This window comes from Halichoerus grypus, chromosome 14, assembly GCF_964656455.1.
Source record: "Halichoerus grypus chromosome 14, mHalGry1.hap1.1, whole genome shotgun sequence".
In the NCBI taxonomy this organism is placed as follows: domain Eukaryota; kingdom Metazoa; phylum Chordata; class Mammalia; order Carnivora; family Phocidae; genus Halichoerus; species Halichoerus grypus.
Genome location: NC_135725.1, coordinates 81,431,248 through 81,447,547, shown reverse-complemented (window position 1 = coordinate 81,447,547; position 16,300 = coordinate 81,431,248). Strand labels below are relative to the sequence as shown.

General features: G+C 52.3%; 2 protein-coding genes across 15 annotated transcripts in view; one reads left to right on the top strand and one right to left on the bottom strand.

The window, feature by feature from the left end:
* The window catches only part of TTLL11 (tubulin tyrosine ligase like 11), a 249,851-nt gene extending 246,693 nt beyond the window's left edge, over positions 1-3,158 (top strand). The window contains exon 9 of the mRNA XM_078061723.1: positions 2,869-3,158. Within this exon, the coding sequence (XP_077917849.1) occupies positions 2,869-3,143 (275 nt within the window). The 3' untranslated portion in view covers positions 3,144-3,158. The remainder of the gene's footprint in view (positions 1-2,868) is intronic.
* A 4,198-nt stretch (positions 3,159-7,356) lies between these two features.
* Positions 7,357-16,300, bottom strand: part of DAB2IP (DAB2 interacting protein) — a 187,654-nt gene continuing 178,710 nt past the window's right edge. For 13 of the 14 annotated variants that reach the window (XM_036107800.2, XM_078061721.1, XM_078061718.1 and 10 more), the window contains 3 exons: positions 15,642-15,835; positions 11,319-11,406; positions 7,357-10,499 (listed from right to left, as the gene is read on the bottom strand). In XM_036107800.2, the coding sequence (XP_035963693.1) occupies positions 10,332-10,499; positions 11,319-11,406; positions 15,642-15,835 (450 nt within the window). In that variant the 3' untranslated portion in view covers positions 7,357-10,331. The remainder of the gene's footprint in view (positions 10,500-11,318; positions 11,407-15,641; positions 15,836-16,300) is intronic. The other variant, XM_036107801.2, reaches the window with a different exon arrangement.

Genomic DNA, 16,300 nt, shown 5'->3' with positions numbered 1-16,300 from the left:
CTGGATGGGGAGTCTGCTTCTCCCTCTCTCGCTCTGTCTCTCTCTGTCAAATAAATAAATAAAATCTTTAAAAGAAAGAAAGAGAGAGAGAGAGAGAGAGAAATAAAGAAGAAAGAAAAGAGAAAGAAAGAAAGAAAAAGAAAGAAAGAAAGAAAGAAAGAAGAAAGAAAAAAAGAAAGAAGAAAGAAAGAAAGGGGAAAGAGAAAGAAGGAAGGCAGGCAGACAGACAGGGACAGCTTAAAAAAAGAATTACATCTGTCATGACTTGGTGTCCATGATATACTACCAAGTGAAAAAAGCAAACTGTCCATTGGTGGGTAGTGTGATTGCATTTTTGTCTTAAAAATATTAGTTTGTATGCCCAGGAGTCAAGTCTGTCAGAGACCTCGATCAACCGTTAAGAAAAGATTTCCATTGAGAAGGGGATTTGTGAAGGAGGGAATCCCTTGTAACTTTATATGTTTCTGTTTGTTGTTGTTTTTCACAGGTGTCAGGAAAATTTGTGAAAGATTTCAAAATAGGAAACAAGGATTACCGGGGCTCCTGGACCCAGAAACTGCTTTTCATTGTCCTTGAGCTACTTTACAGCTCCCTCGATCACAAAAACCCTGATTAAAATGCATGTGATTTGGGCACCTGGGTGGCTCAGTTGGCTCCGTCTGCTTTCAGCTCGGGTCGTGATCCTGGGGTCCTGGGATCGAGCCCCACATCGGGCTCCCTGCTCTTCGGGGAGCCTGCTTCTCCTTCTGCCTCTTCTTCTCTCTCTCTCTCTCATGAATAAATAAATAAAATCTTTAAAAAAAGATTTTATATATTTTATATATTTGTGTGAGAGTTTTGGTTTCATCATTTTAATAAAATGTATCTTTTAAAACAACCATCTGTTACTTTCATAACTAAAGGTAAAATCTAGAAACATTTTAAAAGAAAAGCAGTCCAGAGATTCTCCAGAGAGCTAAATCAGAATTGCGGGGGGAGGGGGAGCCCCCCTTCCGATCGAAATGCTGGATTCCTGATGGGCAGGAAGCCCAAATTCATGCACCAGCAAAGTGTGAACACCACTAAGTGTGGGCCCCCCGGGACCCCACCCAGCCTTCCCCAGGGATCCTGTGCCCCCAGTGAGTGGGGATCCTGGTCCCCTCATTGTCACTGACCCAGAGTCACTGGCGGGGGGAGAAGGCTTGGCCAAAGTCAGACCACCATCCTCTGGGAAAGGGATTCTTCCTGTTTCCGACTAGCTGGGCCTCTCAGAGAGCAAGACATCCTCGGTTAATTTGTTTTCTGGATGTTTCAAGGATATATAAAAACAAAGAAATGCCAAAAGAGAGTCACAAAAATAGCAGTAAATTTTAAACATTTATGTTGCATACATGAATGTTTTAATGCAAATCCAATAAACAGTGCCACATGATTGTACTGTTCATCAGAAAATAAGACCAGGATCTGGTGCACTGTGGGGTGTGCTCTGGAGACAGGCTCTTCCCCTTGCCAGGGGTCTGGGCACCACCCACACTGTGTGGACAAGCTCGCTGGGTGGTCTGGGTGTGAGCTTCCCTGTCACCTGCCTCTCCCGGAAGCCACGGGCCCCCTCTGTTAACACACACTGACTGGTGTCTGAAGAAGCAGTTTCAATTTTGTATAATTATTGCGTATGTAGACACTCGACTGAACTGTGACCATTTTTTGGTTGATTTCTAGTGAATTTCTAAGACAACCCCGTCTTTTGTCTTCTCTTGCCCTGTGGTTACAGTTACTGATGACATTTGTCACTGACATGTGGGGGTCCTACATCTGAGTCTTGCTCCTCACCTCATCGGGAAGGTCTCTGCTGGTTTACTCTTTAGGGTGATGTTGGCTATTGGCTTGAGGTAGTCTTTTTTTTACGTGTTTTTATTACAAAAGCAAAAATATGTTCAGAAAATACTAGAAAATACCGATAAGCACAGACAGAGGGGGAGAAATACAAGTCCTTGCCACCTCTTGGTCCGTGTTTTGTGAACAGCTCGGTGTATGTCCTTAATAGTAATTTTTATCTTAAGATATTATGATTGTTATTGCTCCCAGAGCAGGTAACGTTTATTTCTGCGTCAGTACGTGTGGAAGGACAGGGGTGACAAATAGCATCTCTGCAGTTATAGAGACGGTCAGTCCCACCCTAGAGTCGGGGCCATCGAGACGGAGCAGACTTGCCCGGTTCCCCTAAGCTCACGTGGCTCATCTGCAGACAGTAAGGGTCCCTTATGCCAAGGCTCAAGCTCTTACTTACCCTCCACTGCCTCTTAATCCAGATTTGCTTTTGCAAATAGATTTTAAAAACCAAATTCCAATCCTCCTGGACGTACAGTCCTGTTATCAGCTTTTACACCTAATACAGTATTAACAGCTCTCATCGTCCCTTGTTATTCTATAGATTTAATAGCTGTACAGCCTTTAAACATACATGGATATGTTTTACTTGCTTTTAAATGGCTCCATATAGGGGTGCTTCGGTGGCTCAGTCGTTAAGCGTCTGCCTTTGGCTCAGGTCATGATCCCAGGGTCCTGGGATCGAGCCCCGCATCAGGCTCCCTGCTCAGCGGGAAGCCTGCTTCTCCCTCTCCCACTCCCCCTGCTTGCGTTCCCTCTCTCGCTGTGTCTCTCTCTGTTAAATAAATAAGTAAAATCTTTTTAAAAAATGGCTCCATATCAAAACGAGCAATGAAGACCGGTTGCAAAATATTGACACAATAATAGGAGTATGAAGTAGAAAGTGCCCGCCGTCCTCTCCCATCCTGCTGAGCCCCACTCGTCGGAGGAAGTCATCACTAGTTGCATGTTTGCTTCTACGCCTCGTCTGTGTCACTCACCGTAATTTGTTTTCCTTTAAAGGCTTGGGGGCGTGCGGATCTGCTTCCTGCTATTCACACCCGGTATCTCGTGACCGCCGTTCCAGATCCATCCGTCCTCTTTCATGCGCGAGCATCAAGAGGTCACATCTGGCTCCTGGCGTCAGCAACACAGAGGATGGCAGAGCCGTTTGGGGGGGGGTCAGAAAAGTCCAGGGCTCCGTTTCGGACACATGGAACCTGACGCCAAGTGGCGAGGTTATGTGGGCCCGTGGCCCCGTGAACGTGGGGCTCAGAGAGAGGTGGAGCTGGGTATAAAAGCATGGGGGTCAGTGAGAAAACCACGGGTATGTAAATCCGTGGCTGTGGTCCCTGCTGGGGGGGAGCCAAGCCTGCAGAAAGGGCGTGTGCTCGTCAAGTTCACCCCGGGCCCCACCTGATGCCCGGCCTGACAGTCATCCCAGGTGGCCCTGCTTCCGTCACTCACATCGCCTGCCCGCTCACGGAGGCTTTGTGCTTCGCATTGTCAGGGATTATTCAGAAAAATCATCTGACTTTGGAATTAAGGCAGAAGAGGCCAGCTTGTCATTCCAGTGTCCCCTAGAGTATTAGAGTTTGTTTCTTTTTTTAAGTTTTCTCTTTTTTTTTTTAAGAGAGACAGAGCCAGCATGCATGCGTGAGCGGGGGAAGGGCAGAGGGAGGAGGAGAGAGACTCTTAAGCAGGCTCCACGCTCAACGCCAGCCCACCACGGGGCTCAACCCCTCAGCCCTGAGATCACAACCTGAGCAGAAATCGAATGGGACTTCCAAGCCTCGGGGCCGCCCAGGCGCCCTGGGGTACCGTCTAAGAGGCCTGCCCCAGGACTCTTCCATCTCCAGGGGGTAGACATTGAATCTGCCTTGCCATCTGCTCTTTATTTATGCATGCCGCCTGGGAAGTTACACGCGAACTGGTCGATTCGGGGCAGGGAAAGACGCAACCCCACTGCCTATGATTTGATAGCCCTGTAGGGCATCTGCTAGTCTTGACTGTGGCCGGACGGTGCTAACGCGTCTCCCTGTAACGTCACCATTTCTCACGGGGACCTCTCACCGACGCCCCGCACCCGGACGGCTCAGGAGTGGCCGTCCCTCCCGGCTGTCTCGGGCCGCGGCCCCCAGCAGCCCCTCATGTCGGCCCGGGGACTCAGCCGCCCCAGGGACTCAGCCGCCCCGTCCTGCCTCTGGGCACCTGGCTGCGGCCAGCGCCGATCGGCCAGGCTCAGGCCACGTTTGGGAGCCTCGCGCTGCCTGCAAGGGGTCGACCTCGTCTGTTGTGCCACCTTCTTTTAGCCCGGACATGGGCACCTTCCTTTGTGCCGGAGAACTTGCTTTCTTACTCCTTCGATCATTTTCATCCTTCCTTTTACTCTTTTCCCTCCTTCAGGAATTCCTAGTAGTTGGATGTTGGGACAGGCTGGATTGAGCTTCTAGATTTTTTTTTTTTCCCTCTCTCCGTACCATTCTCTGCTTGTGTATTTTGTTGTACTTTCTGGAAGAATACCTCAACTTTGTCTTCTGTCTCTTCTACTGCATATTCTGCTTTTGCAAAGAATCTAATAGTTCTTTCTTGATCCTGGTTTCTTCTTCATGACACCCTGTTCTTGTTTTAGCTCCATGATGATATTATAGTTTGGGGTTATTATTATTATTATTTTTAATGATCTTCTCTTTCCTGCATTGTCTCTATTTCCTGTTTCCTTTCTTGGGCTGATTTAGTCTCTCTTTCACATTAGAAGCTTTGTTTCTTTCTTTTCTTCTCCTCCCTCCCTTCCCTTCTCCCTTCCTCCCTCCCTCCCTCCCTCTCTCCCTTCTTTCCTTCCTTTTTTCTTGAGCTGTTGTATTTGCAAATAGGGGGCTTTATTACCATATTGAAGCAAAGGCCCAGAGAAATTCCTATCTAGTTCCTTTTATTTACTGGAAGCTTTCCTGTCTGGGGGGGGGTGTGGGGGGGTCGGGGTTCCCGGATGTCCATGCTCCTCCCACGCACGTGCACGCACACAGGACATGTTGATTGCTGGGTGTCATTATGGGATGCTGGGACAGGGATGCAGTCCTTGCATTGGGGAGGCATCTGGAAGTCTTTTCTCCAAAGCCAGTTTTCCAAAGAATGTTCCAGTCGCCTCCCTGGGGGGTTGGGCTCCGGGCATTCTGGGAGCAGTGCAGGCACCTGTGGGGCAAGCACTACTGGGGACAGAAGCTCACTTTACCCCCTGCCACCTGCTCACAGACCTACACCTCACAGAGCCCTCTGCTCTGCCTGGTGTCCCCAAGTCTGGAGCATAGCTGGTTTGACTCCTCCAGAGAATAAATGTCCAGTTCCTTCCAAAGACATGAGACGATAAAGAGAAACTTCCTGGCTGTGCAGAGCAGGGGAGGAGGCTGGGGCCTGGTCCTCCTGTTTCCCGCCTGGCACAGGGGCTCAGCCCCCATCACACTGGGACCTCCCACTCCTGAGCCTCTCGGGCGGGGCTGCTCAGCGCATCCCCAGTTTGTCTGTCCCGCTCCTCAGCTTCCATCTGCCAAGGCTTTTCAAATTCTGTTTACTGATGTCTCCTCCCACATTCACTGCTGATAACCTTTCCAGTCCTTTCCCCATCAGGGTGGTGGTGTTTGGGGAGTTAGATAAATGCATGTGGTCGATATGCTTTGTTTAATGAGAAGACGTTTCTTTCAAAAATCTCATTCTATTGATTCAGTATTTTTTTAAACTTCCTGATGGTAGCTTTTTTTTTTCCTGATTAAACATTTATTATTGATTTCTAGTTTTATTGTTTCAAGGCACAGAATGTGGCCCCCGCTGTGCCTTCGGGCAACTGAGGATTTCATGTCTCGATATATAGTCGACTTTGGGTAACGTTCCAGGCATACTCAGAAAGAAGGTATGCTCTCTAGGGCAAGAGCAAGGTACCCCTGCTCATTAAACATTATAAATTATTAAAAGCCTCGGGGTTCTTAGTGTCTCCTTGATCTGTAATAAACTAATAGCAGTGGTGTGTTAGCCTCAAAGGTAATTGTCTTTCTGTTGATTTTTTCCTTTGCATTTCCAGTTTTTGCTTTTTTTTTTAAGATTTTATTTATTTGACAGAGAGAGAGCACAAGTAGGCAGAGCAGGCAGGCAGAGGGAGAGGGAGAAGCAGGCTCCCCGCGGAGCAGGGAGCCTGATGCGGGGCTCGATCCCAGGACCCCGAGACCATGACCTGAGCCGAAGGCAGACGCTTAACCAACTGAGCCACCCGGGCGCCCCCACTTTTTGCTTTCTATTTGATGCTACTTAATGCACACATGGAGGTTCACGGCTTTCGCACATTTGTTACCGATGCTCTCTGTCAACATGATCTGTGCCTCATCCATAGCCACTTCCTGGCATCCTATGGTGTTTACGTGGTGCTGCCCAGCAGAGGAATGGTGGTCCTTGATCTTGAGGACCAAGGACAGAGGTACAGAAGCTCTAAGGGGGCCCATGGGTCTGGCAACGAGGTGGTAGAGGTGTGGGAGAAGGAGACGGGCGATACTGGCCTGGAGGAAGAACAGAGCGAGGAGGTGGAGACGGGGTCCCCTAGGCAGCACACCTTAAGAAGGCTGGCTGAAGGGGAGAACAGAAAACCCAGCCCGGAGCAGGTGAGCAGCCCCGGTGCCGTGGGAAAGCGCAGCGGGGCTGCAGTTTTAGGAATGATGAAGGCAGCAAGGGTGAGGCTAGGGCGCCGGCCATTCTCTCTGGGAATGCTGGACAGCCAGGGACCTGTGCCGGTGACAGACCGAGGTCTCCACCGGGGACCTGCTGAGACACATCACTGCCCCTGTCATAGCTGGGCCCCTGTACTTGTGCCCCCTCTGAGGGGCTGGACTGAGGCCTGCACATGCCCCCTCTCAGCCTTGTGTAAATAGGATGGCGCTGACCCCTGCCTGGCTCCCGCTGAGTCGGCCCCCGGGCATGGGTGCAGCCGAAGGGGTTTGGGGGCTGCTTTGTTTCAGAGGCCCTGGGTGGGGCCTTGCAAACGGGTCTGGCTCATGAGAGTCCCATGAATTGTGGCCTTCCAGGCATTCGAAGCTTCGTTTAGCCAGCTCAGCCTTGACCTGCTGGTGACATAGACCAAACTCTCGCCCCTACCCTAGAGAAGGCATCTGACACAGAGCCTGGCAGGAGATGGTGTCTCCTGCAGGAAGTGCAGGGGCCACGCCATCCCCCTGGGACTGGGGAACCAGCAAAGAACTCCCTTCGGAGCTTATCGGAGCCCAGGAAGGGCCCTGAAGAAGGCACTGCTCCACTCCCTAAGCGGAGAGACCCCAACCTGCTGGAGGAGACAGTCTCAGGTCCCTCGGTAAGCCGAGACCACCACTACCCCCGTTCTAGGGGTCTCCCCTGTCCACAAGTACCACCAGGGTGAACCCCCGTGCTGCAGCCCCTTGGTAAAGGACAATATAGGCCCACAACTCAAGAGTCGCCCCTGGAAAATCTCCTGAGACACAGCTGAATGGAGGCGAGTCAGGCTTAAAATAGCTAAATAAATCTTTAATATTTCTAATTGCAAATGTACAGAAATTGCACAGCCACACAGTCTTAGAACACCAACAACTTTCTCTGTACATTATTACATATGAAAAGTCACAGCCGGAAGGAGGAGCTCCAGCCAAGACTCCAACGTTTGCATTTTTTCTTTTTCACATACTTACAAAAGGGGGAGCAAGGAGGTGGTGTGGGGCTGGGGGCGGCTTTGGGGCCAAAGGTGTAGAAAAGAGGGGCTGTTTCCCTGGACAGCCTGCCTTCCACGGATGGGCGGGCGGCAGGGAGAGAGGCGTACCCCGGGGCAGATGCTCCATGGGTGGGGGGCGGTGTGTGGAGCTCTGGCCTTGGTTCCCCCCACCCCCCTTTCTGGGCAGTCGGAAAAAAGTCTTCACTTATAGGAAGTTTGGCAGTTTCCTTCACCCTAAACATACAAGTTAAGCAAAAAAGTCAGGCCTCTCTGTGTTGGCAGAGGGGAGAGCGGTCTCCGGCAGACTCTGGGCCTGGGGCCCCGGGGACCTGGGGCCTTATCTTCCCAGAGCAGGGCCTGCCTTCCCTCACTCCCCCTCCCTCTGGCCCTGCGGCAAACTGGTCCAACACTGGGACGCAGCGTCTGCGTGGCCGGGACAAGAGCCCCTTTGCTGGTCCAGTCAGGGTGCAGGCCCCCAGCACCCCACCCAGACCGCACGCTGCATGCCATGGGTATGGAAAAGCCCCAACACCCAAATCCCAAACCTCTTCCTCCTGCCCAATACTGTTCTCTAGATTAAAAAATAAAATACACACCATTGGAGAGCAGCGGTCCCGGGCAGCCCTCGGCAGCACCAGGACTAAAGGACTATGTACAACCCTTAGGTGAAATAGTTACATTACAGTCGAACACCAAGAACATTTACAAAAATTGTCAGACTTGCAATTCAGATAAAAATCTGTGAAGAGTCTGTACACTTTTACAGTTTTTGCACTAAATAAGTAAGGCTCTCGGCCTGAGAGCTCACAACCCACGCCAAGGGCCGCCAGCACCAGACCTGCGCTGGCCTCCTGCACCCTGCTGTCCGGGCCCCGGGGCCCCGGGAACCTCCCCCGTATTGCTAAGAGGCGCTCAGTCCGAGGTTGCTCTACGAGGCATCGAGGCATCGGTGGGAGAGGGGTAGGAGGGAGGAGGGGAGGAGACCGAACCAGAGTACATCACTGGGGGCCGGGCCCTGCCTGTGTGGCCACGAGTAGGGGCAGGGCCACAGCCCCCGCGGCCTTCCTTCCTGAGGTCTGTGACCCCCCGGGGGCCTGCCCTCTCCTCACCGGCCAATCTCTGGCCTAACTGAACTACAGGCTGCATCTAAGAGCCCCCTCCCAGGACACAGGCCAGGCCAGGGTGCTGTGTGGTCTGGGCCACCCTTCCCGCACTGCCCGACCCGGTGGGCTCTGTGGTGACCTCGGCCCCTGGCAGCGGCAGGCCTCCGGCCCCAGGGGCGGGAAGGGCTCAGTGCTCTTTCCAAGGGTCTCCTCAGCTTCCTGAGGCTGAGGTGGAGGCTGAGGTGGAGGCAGAGGGGGCGGCTCCCGCGTATCGCCCAGCCCCGGCTCCGCGGCCCTGGTTCTGCTGCGGGGCAAACGCCCAGCTCCCGCCTGAGATTACCGGGGCTGGGGGCGGGAACAGGGAGGGACCGAGACAGACCCAAGCTCCTGCCCACCTATGTCCCACAAGGGGCGGGGGGGGGGAGCAGGGAGGGCTGAGAAGCCACAGAACAGCCTAGAGCTGGGGAAAACCGGCCCCAGCCGTGCCCCTCTCCTGTCTGCAGCGCCTGGGTCCTCGGCCGGGGGCCCGGGAAGGGTGAGGAGGAGGCCGGCCGCACACACGGGGCCTGGTGCAGGCCGCTGCTGTCTTGGAGAGGGAGCAAGTCTAACATCCTCCAGGGCCGCTATTTCCCATGCAGTGCGCACGCTCAATTTAAAAGGCCCCTGTGTTCCAGCAAGCGAGCAAGCGGGCTTTTGTTTCTAATGCATACTGTGAAAGGAAAAGAAATCACAGTTATCCACCTTCTCAGGGCCTGCTGGCATCAGACTTTCTTTTCACCATCCATCAGGGAAGATCAGCCGTTCTCTCAGGGTGAGAACCGGCTGGCCACTCCCCGAAGGGCCACTGCGTCCTGGTGCGCCGGCCCCGGGAGAAGGGCGGGTACCAGGCACAGGGGCATCTGGGCCCACTCTGCCCAGATCTTTGGCTTTGGGGAGCCCTGGAGTGTCAGCCTGGGCCCAGGTGGCAAGTAAGGGAGGCTCTGGATCCTCCCCACAGAGACAAGGGCCCAGAAGAGAGCCAGGATCCTCACTGGGTCTATTTGGCAACACAAATAAGGAAGGGGGGGCGGGGAGTCTGGGGACAGGTACAGGGGGGAATCCTCGGTTCCTCACAGCCAGGAAGGGTCCCCGGACAGGCTGCATGCAGTGGCAGGTGCTCAGGGTGGAGCCCTGTGGGGGACAGGAACTCCAACGGCTCCATCCTTCCCACCCTCTCCCTGCCTGCCAACCAGCCGATCAGCCCCTGGAACCAAGGGGCAAGTCCCCCAGGGCAGGCACCTGGGCCCCCACCGCTTCAATCCTCCACCTCTGCGGGTGCTCCCTCCCTAGGGAGGGTGTAGGGGGTACATGCACTTGCCAGGTCAAGAAAGAAAGGTGACACACACCAAATTCAATAACCAACAGAGACATATTTTGGCAGGCCCCCTGCTCGCCCCAGGCCGTCCCACCCCCCAGCCTGCAGTCTCTTTGGCCTGCACCGAACTCGCTTCTCGGGCCAGAAGAGAGGGGAGCGGGCCCACGCTGTGTCAGTCTGTCGAGGCTCCCTCCGTGGCACCTCCTGGACTGCAGGTGGAGGGAAGGGGGGGGGGCCTGGGCCTCCCGCCCCCGTGCTGGGGCTCCCCAGGCTGAGGCTGGCCCCGGGCCACCACGGTCCTCCCTCCTCGGGCAGGTTAACAATGGCTGCTGTTTCGGAACTCGCCGTTCTCAGTAATCTGCAATTTGGTGGGGTTGGTGGGGGAGACGCCGTTACGGGCTTGCATGCTGTACCTCTCTTTCAGCTGCGTCAGGGCGCTCATGAGGCGGGCGTTGGCGGCGTCCAGTGAGGCGATGCGCTTCTCCTGGGGGCAAAGAGGGCATTAGCTGGGGCCACAGGGGGACCGTACCGGGACAGGGGTCTCCCCGGGGCTGTGTGCGCCCATCAGGGGTGCTGGGAGGACACGTGGGGAGGACCGGGAGTCCACGGTGTGCGAGGGGCCGGAAAGGTGCCGAGGTTACGGGGCCATGGGGCAGGTGGCCTCAGTGCCATGGTCCGAGACCCTGCGCCTGCCTTCCTGTGTCTCTCCCATCACTGCTTCTCCCCAGAGCAGCCCTAGCGGTGTCATCCATCAGCCGCCGAGCCCCGAGGGTGCGTCCCCTCGCGCACGAGATCACGGCTCCTGGCTGGTCCATGCTGTTTTTACGTTTATAATCTGAACAAGGCCTGGCCCTATTGCCGGGTGAGTGAGAGGAAAGGAGTGTAGGGAAGGAGAGTGGAGGCCAGAGTCTCTTATGTGCTTCCTCTCTCAATGCAGCTGGGAAGCCACAGCTCTGAACAAGAGCCCCCCTGCTCCGCCTGCCCAGCCTGCTGTCACCCCAAGCCATCCCCATTCCCCTCCCAAAAGCTTCCACACTTTGGTCAGTACCCTTGGTGAAAGGCAGTACTCACCAAGCTGCCCCAGTAGGGAAGGTGCTGTCCCACCCCTTTCATAGCCTGTCCCAGTGAGCTTGTGGTCCATTGAGACCTCCAAGCCTGACTTCTTGGATCCAAGATCCTGGCCTCCTATTCCTTCTCAGTTTTTATAGTGGGGTTATGACTGAGGATGTAGAGTTGTCAAAGTCACCCCCTCCTTACCCTAGGTCCTTTAACACCTATGGCTGACCAAAGGGCCAGAACCCACCTGGGCATCAATGATCTTCTGTTTGGAGTCTACAGCTGCTTGCATCTCAGCGTGGTCCTTCTTCAGCTCCTCCTCCACTGACATCAACCTGTGACCAGACACAAGGACAGTCAAGCTGGCACTTGAGGGAGCAGCTAAGGAGGTGGGGTGGGGCCGTGCGGGAAGAAGCCATCACACCTACACGGAGGACACATACTAGGAAAGCCCCTCCAGCTGGCCTCCAACCACTGACATGAGATGGGTCTGCTCCTTCCTTATACTTCACCTGCCCCAGACTCTGCTCCCAAATCCCCCAGAAGCCCTTGGAGCTGCCCATTTCCCGATGTTCTTCCAGGAGCCAAGGTGGACGGGGGTGGGGGTTAGATCTTCACTGCCTCCCAGAGCAACGCAGGGGGTGTAATGTCAAAAGATCTGTGGCATGGGTAGGAGGATGAAAACCCTGCAGGGCTCTAGGGCTTTCTCCACCCACTCGGAATTCACCAAGGCTATGCCAAGACGTGCCTAGAACCTGACGCAGCGAGATGAATAAAGTAGAGATCTCCATCTCTCAAAAAGTTACAAGGCAGCAGGGATACAGACAGGTAGACCATGCCCTGCATGGGAGGCCTGGAGGCCATGGGAACAGAGAACAGGAAGTAGGTAACTGTCCTGGAGGGTGGGGTGGGGTACCAGCAAGGTCTGAAGGTGCAGTAATGAGTAGGGAAGACGGGAAGAACACCGTCTGCAGAAGCTCAGAGCTAAGGCATGTGTGTGTCTGTCCCCAGCTGCTCCTTCCCTGAAACCCCTCCTGGCCTCACCTCGCGGGTCCCTCATGCACCTGTCAATCACAGTGGCTCACACCCACTTTCTGATGCTCTTCCATTAGTTTCTGGACCCCACACTCTCTGGGTTTGCCTCCTAGCTGGCAGGCCACCGCTCTGCAGACACCTGTCCTGCCTGCCCCCAGCATGTCAGGGCTCTGCAGGGGTCTGTCCCAGCCCCTGTTGTTCTTGCCCCCCACACTCTTCTCAAGACAAGCTCACCTGCTCCCAAGGCTTCATGCCCATCGCTACCTGCACAACTCCTCCAGGCCAGCAGAGCAGTCCCCTACCCCCTGGGTGGGCACCGCGCACCTGACACAGAAGGTGCCCAGGGAGGTCACCAGTGCTAGGGCAGGTACCCACAGGGCCCTTGTGAAAAGTCAATGAGATCAGCAGTCAGGGAGCACTGATCAGGAGGAAGGGTGAGGGGCCACGCCAAGAGGGGGGTTCCTTGTCACAGGAAGATCAGACATTGAGTAAAGCCTATAAGAAGCAGAGAAGGAGGACCAGGGAGCAAAGGGCACTGGATGGTGTCAATCCGAAGGGAAATTACACTAGGGGAGAGAGACTTGTGCTTCTGGTTGGTGGGAAAACAGAGACCAGATTTACCCTCCTGCCATCAAACAGCGACAGTAAGAAACTAGAAAACCAAATGAAATATATGAAAAAAACGGTTTCCTGACACTGAACAACAGGCAGTGTGTCCTAAGAAAAGGGAACACATGAGCTGAGCTCCACTCACTGCCTGGAGTGTCCAGGCCAAACAGAAGAAGGAAAGTAATGTCACGGAGTTGAGGAGACCCAGGGAAGCGGTGCCCGAGAAGAGGAAGACACAGGGAGAACGCCACGTATTTCCTGAGAGTTCCCTTTGAGTCTTTGGCTGGGGACGGGTCTGCAGGCCTGTGAGAACACAGCCAGGCTGGGGTAGGAACCACTGAAACATTAGAACAAAACCACCCCAGGGAGAGTTCATACTCCTACCTGGCAGAGTGGAAAGACATACTATACACAGGGACATAAAGTAGAATCCCCAGAAGGAAATTGCCTCAGCAGTGGGGCCAGATCAGGCTAGATTAAAGGCAGTCCAGACCCACCCCAACAAAGCTTAAATGTAAGCCTCCAAAGAATCAAACTAATTCCAAATAACCTCATTGTGTCCCAGAACAAAGCCTCAAAAATATTTAAAAGAACACAAAGCATCCCACACGTACATAAAAGTCACAATGTCTGGCATCCAACCAAAAATCACCAAACGTAAGAGAAGTAGAAAAATAGAACCAATAACCAGGAAGAAAATTAATAAAAACAGACTCAGAAATGTCACAGATGACAGAATTCGTAGACACTGAAACAACTATTGTAAATGTATTTCCACATGTTTGAGAAAATAGAGAGGAAAGCATAAGCATGATGAGAAGAGAAATGGACAGAATTTAAACCAAGCTGAAAGTCTGAAGGTGAAAAATACGGTATCTGAAATGAAATGAAAAAATACTGCGTAGGATTAATAGCAGATTAGACACTGAAGAAGAAATGATTATTAATCTTGCAGACATAGGAACAGAAATTATCTAAGATACAACAAGGGAAAAGAAGTAAAAAAAAGGACAACAGAGCATCAGTGCAATGTGGGACAATATAAAGCAGCCTAACATATGTGGGATGGGATTCCCAGAAAAGAGACTGCGTAGGCAGGACAGGATACCTATAGATCCGAGAGCTTAAACCCAAGAAACATGAAGAAAACCATGCCAAGGATCATCATAATCAAATTATCAAATCAATGATAAAAAAAAATCTTAAAAATAGCCAGAGAACAAAGACCAGAAGAACAAAAGCAATGACAGAATCCCTACTATTACAGCCTGACGGTGAGGGCCCCACTGGCCCACTTCCTGTTTTTGTAAATAGCCACAGTTCTGCTAAAACAGCAAAGTTGAACACTTAACAGAGGCCATATGGTCTGCAAAGCCTAAAATAGTTATTATCTGCCCCTTTACGGGAAGTTCCCAACTCTTGCCCTAAAGTGACAACAGAAATATTAGCTAATAAGCCAAAAAGAAAGATAAAATGCAATCATAAAAATGCTCAATCCAAGAGTGCAGGAAAAAAGGGAACAGAACAGATGGTACGAATAGAAAACAGTGGCAACAGAAGAGATTTAAACATAATTATATTGATAATTACATTAAATGTAAATGGCCTAAATACTCCAGAAACTACCAGATTAGATAAAAAGCAAGAACAGACAATAAGGTGTCTATAAAAGAAACTCATTTATATAGAAAAACACAGACAGGTTAAAAGTTTAAGGATAAGAAAGGATATACCTGGCTAATACTAATCAAAATAAAGTTGGGATACCTATAATCAACATCAAACAAAGTAGATTCCAGACCAAAGAATATTATGAGGGATAAAGAAGGTGACTTTATAACAATAAAGATGTTAGTTCATCACCAGCACATAACTCCTAGATGTGGATGCATAGTTTCAGTGTACATAAAGCAAAAACAATAGAAAATAGAAATACACAAATCCATAATTACGATTAAAAACTTCAATACCCTTTTCTCAATAACTAATAGAACAGTAAACAAGTAGACAGAAAAACTAGTAATAATATAGAAGGATTCAAATAATGCTATCAACCAAATTGAAAATTGACGTTTCCATTAAGGAGGAAATACAGCGGGATGGGTTAGTAGAAATAAATGTGTTAAGTAAGCCACTGAATTCAGAGACCACGCACACTTCAGAGAAGAGGCACAGTGAGAAGGTGGTGGTTGGTTTGAGAAGCATTAGTGAGCCAAGAACAGAGCCGGCAGTCAAGTGAACAGTGGATTTCCAGTCACCCCAGTTATAGGCCCTCTGCTCATGCTAACCATTTTGCAATGAACAAACCCACAGGTAAGCGAAGCAAACAATAATTAGGACAGAGAAACAGGTAGCCTAAAGAGGAACAACCTGGAAAGGCTGGGACACCTAAACTCCCCAAGATCCTCCTCTCAGCAACTGGTACCAAGATACCCAGATGCTCCTGGTAGAAATCTGGGGGTTATTCTGCCTCCTTCTCCTTCACCCACTGAATGTAACTGACTTATCCCTACTTTTCCTGTCCTGAATTGGGTCCTGTGTTGCCTGGCACCTCCAATCCTACCTCCCCTGAGAGCGCTTACCAAGAAAACAGGACTGCTTATAGGGGTCACAGGCCCTGTGTGAGCTGGCCTTCGCTAACCTCGCTTCTGCCGGGCCCAACTTTGCATTCTACCATCAATACACACCACACCGGGTAGGGCTCCCCACGCTCCAGGCTGCCTCCCACCTCCAGGCCTGGGCCACACTGTCTCCGCTGCCTGGGACACTCTCCTCCTTCCACTCCTGGCTCCCCTGCAGCTGACCAGCCCTTCCTTGGTGGCCAAGTCACTCAGGAGGGTGGTCTGCCCGCTGTGTGTATGTATGTGGGGTGGGTGGGTGGAGGGGGGGCCAGAACTGGCCCAGAGCAGGAAAAGGCTGCCCTCACCTGCTGATGATGCCCTTCATCTGGATGTCCTTGTCCTCCTGCTGCCGCCGCAGCCGCTCCTCACCCTCTTCCAGCCGTGCCTGGTACTCCAGCACCAGCTTCTGTGTCGTTTCCTCCTGGCACTTGAACAGGGTCTCATACTCCTCCAGCTTCTTGGTAGAGATTCGCAACTTGTCCTGCAGCACTGCCAGGTCCTGCCAGGAGGGCAGCGTGCCACGGGCACAGCACCCAGGACAGAGAGCACAGCCTCGTGAGCCCAAGCAGGAGCACAGGATGGGGAGCGAGCCCAGCTCGGAATGTACCAGGGGTCTTCACCACCCTCACCTTCACACAGTGAGGAGACGCCTTCGGAGCCCAGCCAGAAGGGTCAGGGTGAGACTCCAAGCCTGTCTCCGTCCAGGGCTCTCTCCCCTCCAACCTCCCACCCCTGCAGCCTGACCTTACAACTATGAGGGGATGAAGACTCAAACCCAAATCTCCGAAGTAAGGGTTTAACTGAGGGCACTGAGTTTTTTTTTTATCATAAACAAATGTTAAAAACACTCTCGGATATATTAAGATCTGATAGTACCCTGAGAGGTAGGGACTCTATAGGAGGGGAAACTGAGGCCCAGAAGGCAAGGTGACCTGGTCCCATGGAGAGTGACTGACCAGTGGAG